Raw genomic sequence first — 11,500 nt, 5'->3', positions numbered from 1 at the left:
ATCTACCGCGATGGTGAACAGGTCAGGGAAGCGAGTCGCGAAGGGGGAGTCCCCAGCCATCTATCGAACTAGAACAGCATGGCGGTGCAGGATCCAACTGCAATCGAGGTCCCGATAGGGAGGACTGGGAGGAGCTGTATGATGGATTGCCAGAACTGGGACCCACCGGATCGCTGGCAGAAAGCGAGTGGCTGACCACGGAGGTATTTCTGTTGGATGATGCAAAGCCACAAGACACCCTCTCCGTTCGCAGTCTGCCAAAGCCACCTAGTCAGGAGAGCTATGTTCATGCGTTTAGAGGACATGATCCCAAGTCCACCCTGATCATGAGGTTTACAGATCTCCGACCACCGGACCTTTAGTCCTGTATTATGGACTTGAAGTTGTCTTTACCCATATGAATGTTGGTGATGGTAAAACTAACCTGCCACATAACTTCCTTGTTGCCTTGATTTTGAATTTTTTGACATGTATTCCTGAAGCCCTTCTTTCCTGTATAAAGGTACTGTTTTCACATACTGATATATTGTGTGACATGAATGTCGATAGAACTTCTGATTTCCTGACAGTATATAAATTTAATTTCTGCAGCGAATTTATACTAAGTAGTCTGTATCATCCTGAGATTAATCTTGGTCAGACGCGATTTTATGCCGACGGAAGAGAAGTCGCCACGCACGACGCGGCCAACAGCGTACCATTATCCTCGTCTGTACCGCAGCAAACATACCCACGTATGCCCGGCCATGAGGTTTTTCCCCTGTCGCCCTCTCACTTTATACTCCAATCTGGACTTCCCAGTAGTGACGATTTTTCTTTGCATGAGCAGCACCATCAGTGCTGACTTTGGGGTCTGCTCTACTTTGTTATGGTCTAGGTCGACCTTAGTGTCTCATCAATACCAGTCCTTTCTAGACTGTTTTATTGAAGTGCAATAAAAGTCCAGTCTAGATTGGAAGGACGAGGAAGAAGTCTCCAACCACACATCCACTCACTAAACTGTTCCGAAGAAGAAGAAAACTGTCCCAGGAACCATTACCTCAATTGTTTATCTTCTATGGCAGCATGCCATTTTCTTCACTTCGGCACAAAGCATTTTCCGATGAATATGGCCACATCTTGCACCCCCATTTTCACCCTCTTTTTCCGGAGCTCATTCTGAAAATCTGATGATACTCTTACACATGCAAAACCACTCTTTCCCGGCGACAAGCTCGGCTCCAGCAAGGATGTCTTTGCTCTCGGCTTCTTCTCCCAGCAAGCTCCAACACAAGCCTATACCTTGGTATATGGCACAACCAGATCCCTGATCGACGCTTTGTGTGAGTCGCCAACCACGATGACCCAATCACTGCACCTTCTTCTGCCGCGTCGGCCTGAATGCCAGGAAGGCGGATGAGCTCCGCCTGATGCGGGAGGAAATCGTCCTCTCACCCGTCCGTTCATGTTTGATTGGAAACGACATTGACGCGCTGTAAGCGGCGCGCCGGAGCAGCTTTCTCGACCACCACACCGGTATGAATGCCACGTCATTGAATAAATTAGTATTGGTTTTCATCCAATTTAACTTATTGACCCTGGTCAATTCTACTTTCTCTTAATGTGTAGGCGTCTTGTGAGTTACTCGGAAGAAAAGGCACATAGTGATTATGTCGACCACAGCGTCCACCGGCTCCGACGATATCAAGCATTGCATTATCTCAGGAAGCGATGAGCGCGTGATCATGAGCTGTCACTACTCAAGTTTGAACTGTTCGTAGTAACGACTTTTCTTTGGGCGTATGGCATTATTCAAGTCTATGAGACTTGCTGGCGTGCTGTTGTCCAGCCATCAGTACCAGTCAAGGTCCCTGAAGAAAGGTTGTTCTCCTTGCCGTCTCTATAGATTAGTCCGAAAATCGAGACTTTGCCACTTTAATATCTTCAAATCAATTTCTCTTATTCTTTGATACTACCTCTGTATCAAAATATATATAAAAAAATTTGTAGGCTAAACTAACCTAAAAAATGCCTTATATTTAGGAGGGAGTATATATTTTCAAATCCTTCGATTGGGTCTTACCCTTTTGGGCCCATAGTGAGATGTCAATGCCAGAGCCCTCTGTGCCCACTCATGCATGTTCATAACTCCATACACAAATCGATCGGAATTCGGAAACAACACAAGGCTTTACCACACACGTCGCTCTTCCAGTGTGGGTGAAGCTCATGAATCATCAGCCGACCGTTTTGTGGCCCTGACGAGGCCGGTGATAGCCGTCAGGTATGGCCGTAGATGATGCCAACGAGGTTTCTCCTGTCGCCCTCTCACTCTAGGCCCCAATCCGGACCTGTAGCTATAGTGACGATTTTTCCTTGCGCGTTGAATGCCGTTTGTAGACTTTTTCAGTCTGGCCAGTCATCTATGCCATGGTCTAGTCGACCTTGATATTTTTATATATATCATCACTAGCCTACCCAGCTGTGTCTTTTTTCCACATCATTTCAAGATTCTGCCATCTCTCATTTATATCAGTGACACACTTTCGTCCTCGGCACAACCAGATGAATGAAGGAGCCTAATGGGTATGCACTACATCTCCATCTTCTTCCTCTTGTTCTTGAGTTCTTTATGCAAATCGGATGACCAGCTAACACAAGCAAAGCCACTCACCCACGATGACAAGCTCGTCTCCAAGAGCGGTGACTTCGCTCTTGGCTTCTTCTCCCTGACCACCTCCAACAAGAGCTTTTACCTTGGCATATGGTACCATAGCCTTCCCGGACCACACACCGTCGTGTGGGTTGCCAACCGAGACAACCCAATCGTCGCCCCTTTGTCCGCGAAGCTCATCGTCACCAACAATTCTCAAATGGTATTGTTTGACTCCAGAGGCCACAATATTTGGATGACACCAAGCAATATCACTGCTGGAGCGCCAGGAGCTTACGCAGAGCTAAGCAACTCTGGGAACTTTGTTCTCCGGTTGCCAAGTAACACTGACATATGGCAGAGTTTTGATCACCCAACCGACACAATCCTTGCAGGCATGAGGTTTTTGGTGAGCCACAAGGCACAGGTCATCACGCGGCTTGTTGCTTGGAAGGGCTCGGATGATCCATCTTCTGGGGACTTGTCAATCAGCGGCGACCCTAGCGCCCCAGACCTTCAGCTTGTCACTTGGAACAAAACTAGGCCATACTGCCGCACTGTGTGGAACGGTGTGTCAGTGTCCGGTGGCACATATCTATCAAACACCAGCTCCATCCTTTATCAGACTGTTGTCAACTCTGGAGACGAGTTCTACTTCACGTACGCAATCTCTGACAACTCGGTGTACACACGCGTCATGCTTGATCATACTGGCAAGTACAAGTTTCTAGCATGGAACAATCACTCGTCATCATGGGCACTCATCAGTGAATACCCCACTGCTGCATGCGAGCTCTATGCCTCGTGTGGCCCATTCAGTTACTGTGACTTGACTCAAATGGTCCCAACTTGCCAATGTCTTGAGGGGTTTGAGACTGTCGATGATGCAAACTTTTCTAATGGATGTCGGAGAAAGCAAGCGTTGAAATGTGGTAATCAAAGTCATTTTGTGGCCTTGCCTGGGATGAAAGTTCGTGACAAGGTCTTGCATATACACAATAGAAGCTTGGATGAGTGCGAGGCTGAGTGCAGGCGCAACTGCTCATGTGTAGCTTACGCTTATGCTAACTTAAGCGGGGCCATAGGTATGGCTGACCCGTCAAGGTGCTTGGTATGGTCAGGGGAGCTTGTTGACATTTGGAAGGCAACCACAGGCGGTGAGAGCCTGTACTTACGGCTTGCTGATTCTCCTGGTATTGTTCCATGTCCTCCTTTCTTCCCAAGTAATTAGCATGTACTCTTCAAATTAACACCGATATTCACAAAGGGAGCGTGTGGACATATGATTTCTCATGAACATACCCAGATTATAAAATGTTGTACTATCTTACTGCCTATGTCCATCTAATTTTCCCATCACCTTGAGTCCTTGACATGATATTTGAATGATGACATGGTAATCAAAATGTGAACATTGTTTTCCTACTTTAATATATGTACCAAACCAAACAAGATTATAATACTATAGATGTAATGTGTGGCGAAAATTTAGGCATATCATTTTTAACCTAATCTATTTTTCTTGAATGGTATTAACAACTAAAATTTAGAAGTTCCATATCCAAAACGCCACATTTTTAATAACTAAAGAGAGTAATATGGAACATCCTTTTTATCAAACTGGCAATTCCTTTCAAGATCATTTACAAATACAATAGATATACTTTTCCATTCTTGACAAACCTTCAGTTTCAAATGCGTTTACAATTCTTTTCAGATTCATGTCTTAGCTTTTCCATGAGGAAATAGCCAGTTACTGCCATGGCCTGACACTAGCCAAATATACATTATTTAATTTGGAGGGGTAGTTTCTATACACGAGCATAAATACTCTTTTAAAATGATCAAATCTTTATTTTACCACAAACCATGGTAGCCCAGTTAGCTAAATTATGTTAGTCTAGACACTTAGTTTAATTGCACAGACCCATCATGGTACTTATATTCAAGTAAATTCCAAAATTTTGGTTTGTTGCATTTCTGCAGTTTATAAGGGGATCAGTTCAGTAAAGATTATAATCCTGATTATAGCATGCGTGCTGCTACTAACATGCGTGTGCCTTGTCTGGATGTACAAATATAGAGGTAGAGTAACAAATGTCCTCTTGTTTTTATATATGACACTAGTGTAAATGTTAAGTAAAAATTTGATGTCCTAACAAGCAGGCACATTGCAAAAGAAGGAAAAGCAGAAGAAACTGTCACGAGGATACTTTAGCACATCCAACAATCTCGAAGGCAAACATACGGAATTTCCATTTGTTAGCTATGGAGACATCCTTTCAGCAACAAATTTTTTCGCTGATTCCAACTTGCTTGGACGGGGAGGTTTTGGCAATGTTTACAAGGTAAGGTAATAGATTGTGGTTATCAGAATGTGTTTCAACAGAAGATCAAACAAACATATTTTACACTTCAATTGTTGTCTGACTCCTAAAACACCCTTGATTCTCAAATCATTTTTATCCAACTATAAAATTATTGAGAGAAATAGGTTAGTGGGGGTCACCTATTTAGTAATATATGGGATTAGATTATTGAAAATAAGCAGCATAATGGAATGGGGCATTTTTTCCATGCACGGTTGCATGTTGAGGTCGGCCGCTTCCTACGCATGGTTGCATGTTGAGTTGACATGTTGTGGGAAATTGGTTAGTGGGGATCACCTATTAGTAATATGGAATTGCTGAAATATATGTCCATGTTGATGCCACATAGTCCAAAATCAGTGTGGTCTGGTTGAGTTGGTGATTTGCACTAGTTTTGATATTCAAGGGCATAACGGAAACAATTTTAGGGTTGAATAATATCTTGTGGGATCAGAATTAAAAGGGGTTAAAATATACTCCCTCCGTCCCAAAATAAATGTCGTTGATTTAGTACAACTTCGGGATGGAGGGAGTACTTCTTTTTGTGAAAAGGTATCTTTATTAGAAGTAAAAAAAAGTCGGTATCCAACCTGTTCAAGTGAAAAATATGCGCTCATGTAGGGCACACTTGAAGGTGGAAATGAGGTTGCTGTAAAAAGGCTTAGTCAGAGCTCCGGACAAGGTATAGTGGAGTTCAAAAATGAAGTAATTCTAATTGCCAAGCTGCAGCACAAGAACCTAGTCGGACTTCTTGGGTCGTGCATTCATGAAGACGAGAAGTTACTGATCTACGAATACTTACCTAACAAAAGCTTGGATGTTTTTCTTTTCAGTAAATCCCTTTTATCTTTTGTTGAATGTACATTAGAAAATTCTTTAAAGTAACCAAGTTTTAATCATGTTGACAAGCTTCATTTTATATTAAACATGAAAGATGCTTCACGAAAACATGTGCTTGATTGGTCGACACGGTTGAAAATAATTAAAGGAATAGCAAGAGGTCTTCTTTATCTCCATCAAGATTCAAGATTAACAATAATTCACAGAGATCTCAAAGCAAGCAACATCTTGTTGGACACGGAAATGAATCCGAAAATTTCAGATTTTGGTATGGCAAGAATTTTCGCTACAAACCAAAACCAAGCAAACACTACCAGGGTCGTTGGGACATAGTAAGTAATTGGTTTACCAACAAATCCTTGACATTGCTATTTTATGGTTTGCTACAGTTTGTTTTGAGGATTCCTTGACTTGTTTAATGTTTAACAGTGGTTATATGTCGCCTGAATATGCGATGGGAGGTGCTTTTTCTGTAAAATCAGACACATATAGCTTCGGTGTTCTTCTCTTAGAGATTGTCAGTGGCTTGAAGATCAATTCACCTCAGCTCATAACAAACTTTTCTAGCCTTATCACTTATGTCAGTATGATTACAAGATATTTTCAATCTCCCCCTCCCCCCTTTCCCAACAGTAAAGTTAGTAACTTGATGTTGACCTCACTCTATTGCTCAGGCATGGAGACTGTGGGAAGATGGAAACGCCATTGAACTTGTGGACTCTTCCTTTGTTGCAAGTTTCCGACTTCATGAAGTTCTGCGTTGTATTCATGTGGGACTCTTGTGTGTTCAGGACCATGCTAGGGATAGGCCACTTATGTCATCGGTTATGTTTATGTTCGAGAACGAAAGCGCACCGCTTCCAGCTCCAAAGCAACCTGTGTATTTTGCTCAAGGTACTTGTGCGGACGAAGAAGGAAGGGAGATTACATCAAACTCTGTGAATGCAGTGAGTATCACAACAGTTGATGGCCGTTAGTATATGCAGATCTTAGTACAGCTTAATTGTATACTTTATGGCTTGCTCTCCATGAGCTGATCTTTTGTGTGGTTATTCATAATAACTTGTACTCCATATGAGTTTATTATATGAGAGAAGTTGTGAATAACAGAGGGGGAACCGTCCTCATCCCTACCCATGTCCTGCAACTTAATATGCCGTACTAAATGTATAGTACCTTTTTTTGTTGATAAAAGAGTTTAATCAGACTTTTACTTTCAGAAGCCATCCATGATATAATATCCTACTGAATAAGATTAACACCTTCTGCTGTTTGATCAGTTAAAAAAATTATGTGTCCAAAACGTTGCAAAATACTATAGTCATGATTTAGTTCATGTAGCTGTAGCACACGCCATTTGATTCATTAACCAAATTGTACACTTCATGTCACTGTGGCACACGCCATTTGTTTCATTCATCAAATAAATTGTACACTGAACTCAATATGCCCCCCTTTGCACCTCAAGCGAATAACCTATACTGCAAATTAAGTTCAGAGCAGGAATCCAAATGCAGGTTAGCACCTTTGCTCAAGCCGGGACTTTGAAGGCCCTGGAATGGCCTTGGATTCAACGGACAGGTCGACGCCACAGCACGGCCGGAGCGCCGCCCGCCCTTGCTCGCATCGGCTCCGCGACGAGCAGCTGCCATTGCGCCACCACGGGCTGAGCCGGTTGCTTCCTCCGAGGCCTGTACGCCTCTCGACCGGCGCGCCGCACCGGCGGTGGCCGACGCAGCTTTCCTTATCCTCATCGACTCTGGAAGGAATGGCATTTTTCTTAGGGGTGGAAAGATTGGGAGGCCTTGGCCCAAGTGGTTACGGGGCCGAAAGCCTGTGATGGTCGAAGCTAGGGTGGGCGGCCCATATAGAGCGCTCCTGACGCTCCCAGCACTTCCCCAAACTTTTCTCAAAAAAAAGAAAAAAAAGTTCTTCCCCAAACTGTCTAAAAAAAAAGGTTCTACCCCAAACCCCCGGTCAGTTCCTCGACCAAATCCACGCCGGTCTCATTGAACCAGATTCTCTTTGTGCTCGTGTACTGAAGGCAAAGTACTTTCCAACATTCATCTTTATCCTTGAGGCTGAAAGTAAACCCGGTATTTCTTATACTTGGAGAAGTATGTATACTTAGAGGGGCTGAGGTAGTAAAAAAAGGTCTCATTTACAGAATCGGTGATGGGTCTAACGTAAACATATGGCAGGATCCTTGGCTCGCAAGAGACGGGTTGCATCAGCCATGTACTCCGAGGGGACAGTGCATTCTCACGAAAGTCTCGGAATTAATCGATCCTACTACCATGATGTGGGATGAGACGTTGGTCAGGGATATTTTCTGGGAGGAGGATGCTCGGATTATTTTGGCAACACCCATCCGGAAAAACTTTGAGGACACACTATGATAGGAAGGGGTTCTTCTTAGTCAAGTCAGCGTACCAGCTATACATTGCAGAGAGGGTGAGCCAGTTTCCTCTTCTACCAGTGATCAAGATGAGTTCCAGTGGAATGAAATTTGGAGTACCCATGTCAGCCTAAAGTTAAGAAATTCATATGGAGATTTGCTCATAGCAGTCTGCCGCTGAAAGTGAATATTAGTCGTAGGGGAATGGATTGTGAGAAACTTTGTGTGTGTTGCCGGAGATTAAACGAAGATGGTTATTTTTTCCGAAAAGGGCCCTGGCCTCTGCATCAGAACGATGCATACGGCCATATTATTAATAATAATCAAAAAGGTTCCACAAAGATCGTCTGATCTGAAAAGCAGAAAAGCTCACAAAGAGCAAAAGCATCATGACAGGAAAAGCCACAACCGGCAGGCAAAAAAATATAAGATGGGAACCTAAAACCCTATCCTATTACATGACCGCCATCCAAACCGATTGAAGATATCCCGAGCTACCATCTCCCATCGGATAGATCCAGTAACCAAACGCTCCCTGGCTTCCATCGGAGTGAGTAGCGACCACATACGGATCAATGTAGTAGCCTGAAAGATAACCTGCAAGAAATGAATATTTGTTGTTCTGTTAAAAACCAAATCGTTTCTGCAGTTCCATACAGCCCATAATAAAGCACATACTCCAACACGGATATATCTCGCAGTTTCGGAGTCTAACCCATCTAACCACGTCCCAAATAACGTGTTGATGGTATTTGGAGGAGTAATATTAAAAGCTAAGTACACCGTCCGCCACAAATTTTTTGCCAAGGGACATTCTGTTAGAATATATTGTATGTATATACGGTTGTGTATATAAAACCGTATATACTCTTGGTGTTGCGTGCGTGATCAACTTGTAATCCGGTAGTTAGGTTTAAGCTTCGATCTTTATCTCATAGGATAGCTAACTTGAGGATCAAGCCTAACCAACTACCGAATCCTGTAAACCCTAGCCTATGGCTATATATAACACGCAACGCGTCCCTGCTAGGCATACGCTTCAAGCCATCTTTCATGGTATTCAGAGCCTATCTCCTCTAAAGCACATCTCTCGTAGCCATGCCCTCCTCAAGGTCCAATGTCGCCACGCCTGCCCTCATTCCCATAGCCGACCGACTCCATCGCTCCAACTTCCTAGTATGGCGCGCACAAGCCATGGCAGCCATCCGTGGGGCGCAGCTCGTCTCCTACCTCGATCCAGATCGGGAGCAGCCAGAGCAGAAGCTCCGCGACAAGGACGGCAAGCCCACGGACGTGCCCAACCTTGCATGCGACACCGACAAGGCTCAAGACTATCAGGTGCTGAGTTTCATCTTCAACTCCATCTCAGCTCCTGTCATGGTTCAGGTCGCACACTGTGACGCGGAGGCCGAAGCATGGGCCGCCATCACGGAGATCTTCATCTCCCAAACTCAGGCACACGTCGTCAACACCAGAATCGCCCTCTCCACCACCAAGAAGGGCAATGCGATGATGTCCGAGTACATCGGGCGCATGAAGGTGCTCGGTGATGAGATGGCATCGGTGGGCAAGCCGCTCACCGACGACGACATGGTGTCCTACATCCTGGCGGGACTCGACTATGACTACGTGTCCTTCGTCTCCACGATCTGCGCTCGCACTCAGCAAATCAAGGTGAGCGAGCTTTACTCGCAGCTGATCAGCTTTGAAAGCAGGCTGGCCATGTTTGAAGGCAGAGGGCAGTCCTCCCACTCCTCTGCCAACGCCGTGTCTCGTGGCGGACGCGGTGGATCCAACCGCGGTGGTGGCCACGGTGGCAATGATGGCCGCAATGGAGGCGGCCGTGGCAATGGAGGAGGCCGCAACGATCTGCCTGAGGTCTTCTGCCAAATCTGCACCAAGCCAAATCACACGGCCATGGAGTGCTATCGTCGTGTTGATGTCTCCTTCAACAAGGAGAAAACTGCAGCAGCCGTCAACACCAACTCCTCCTACGGGGTGGACACAAACTGGTATGTGGACTCAGGTGCAACAGACCACATTACCGGCGAGCTCGACAAGCTCACCGTCTGTGACAAGTACAATGGACACGATCAAGTAAACGTGCCAAACGGCGCAGGTATGAAGATTTCCCATATAGGTCATGCATATGTTCGTACCCCTACTCGTAATCTTCATCTCAAAAATATTCTGCATGTGCCCAAAGCCACTAAAAACTTGATCTCTGCTCATCGTCTAGCCAATGAGAATCATGTGTTTCTTGAAACTCATCCTCATTTTTTCTTTGTCAAGGACAAGGCAACGAGGAAAACCCTCCTCCACGGCAGGTGTAGAAATGGGCTCTATCCCCTATCATCAGCTCCAATAAGCTCGGGCAGACATGCACTTGGCGCCACCAAGATATCTCCATCGAGGTGGCACGATCGTTTAGGGCATCCATCTTCGGCAATAGTTGAACATGTTCTTAGACACAATCAAATTTCCTTTTCTAGCAAAGAGTTGAATAAAGAGGGAGTGTGTGATGCTTGCCAACAAGGCAAGAGCCATCAACTTCCCTACCCAAATTCTAGTAGTATTTCAAAAGCTCCTTTAGAGCTAGTTTTCTCTGATGTATGGGGGCCTGCCCGAGATTCAATTAATAAGAAAAATTATTATGTGAGTTTCATCGATGATTTCAGCAAATTCACATGGATATATATCCTCAAACATAGATCAGAAGTTTTCAAAGTGTTTCATGAGTTTCAAGCACTAGTTGAACGAATTTTTGATCGCAAGATTATCACCATGCAAACGGATTGGGGCGGTGAGTATGAGTGCCTCCACTCATTCTTTCGTCAAGTAGGGATCACACATCACGTATCATGCCCACATGCCCATCAACAGAATGGGTCAGCCGAGAGAAAACATAGGCACATTGTGGACGTGGGTCTCTCACTTTTAGCTCATGCTTCCATGCCTTTAAAATTTTGGGATGAGGCTTTTCTAGCTGCTACCTATCTTATCAATCGTACTCCTCGCAAGGTGATTAATCTTGACACTCCTTTGGAAAAATTGTTTCATGAAAAACCCAACTACCATGCCCTACGCACCTTTGGTTGTGCGTGCTGGCCAAATCTCCGACCCTTTCATGCTAACAAGCTAGAGTTGCGTTCAAAACAATGTGTTTTCCTTGGCTATAGCAATCTTCATAAAGGGTTCAAGTGTCTCGATGTCAAAGAAGGACGTGTCTACATCTCTTGAGATGTTATCTTTGACGAAACT

At 44.6% G+C, this 11,500-nt stretch overlaps 1 protein-coding gene and 1 pseudogene across 6 annotated transcripts; both read left to right on the top strand.

Annotated features, from left to right (window-relative positions):
- The first annotated feature begins 2,082 nt into the window (after positions 1-2,082).
- On the top strand, positions 2,083-7,054 carry LOC125539853 (G-type lectin S-receptor-like serine/threonine-protein kinase B120). 6 transcript variants are annotated; one of them, XM_048703379.2, is made up of 8 exons: positions 2,083-2,565; positions 3,028-3,825; positions 4,619-4,717; positions 4,799-4,980; positions 5,623-5,833; positions 5,936-6,173; positions 6,271-6,421; positions 6,516-7,054. In XM_048703379.2, the coding sequence occupies exons 1-8, from the start codon at positions 2,562-2,564 to the stop codon at positions 6,816-6,818; spliced, it is 1,986 nt and encodes a 661-aa protein (XP_048559336.1). In that variant the 5' UTR covers positions 2,083-2,561; the 3' UTR covers positions 6,819-7,054. The 6 variants fall into 6 exon arrangements, with proteins under 6 accessions (XP_048559336.1, XP_087401130.1, XP_048559333.1 ...); XM_087545004.1 differs by having other exon boundaries at positions 2,084-3,825; positions 5,623-5,683; XM_048703376.2 differs by having other exon boundaries at positions 2,084-3,825.
- Positions 7,055-9,811: 2,757 nt separating this feature from the next.
- Positions 9,812-9,950, top strand: LOC125541913 (small nucleolar RNA Z247; annotated as a pseudogene).
- Positions 9,951-11,500: the final 1,550 nt, after the last annotated feature.

This window comes from Triticum urartu, chromosome 2A, assembly GCF_056163025.1.
Source record: "Triticum urartu cultivar PI428250 chromosome 2A, HENAU_Tu73, whole genome shotgun sequence".
Classification (NCBI taxonomy): Eukaryota; Viridiplantae; Streptophyta; class Magnoliopsida; order Poales; family Poaceae; genus Triticum; species Triticum urartu.
Note: the sequence above shows the minus strand (reverse complement) of the source record. Positions and strands in the feature narration are given on the sequence as shown.

Coding starts and splice junctions, on each gene's coding strand:
- LOC125539853 (XM_048703376.2), top strand. CDS start 2,562: ATGGGTATGCACTACATCTCCATCTTCTTCCTCTTGTTCTTGAGTTCT. Junction 4,981..5,622: donor GTTTTGGCAATGTTTACAAG/GTAAGGTAATAG, acceptor GCGCTCATGTAG/GGCACACTTGAAGGTGGAAA. Junction 5,834..5,935: donor CTTGGATGTTTTTCTTTTCA/GTAAATCCCTTT, acceptor TAAACATGAAAG/ATGCTTCACGAAAACATGTG.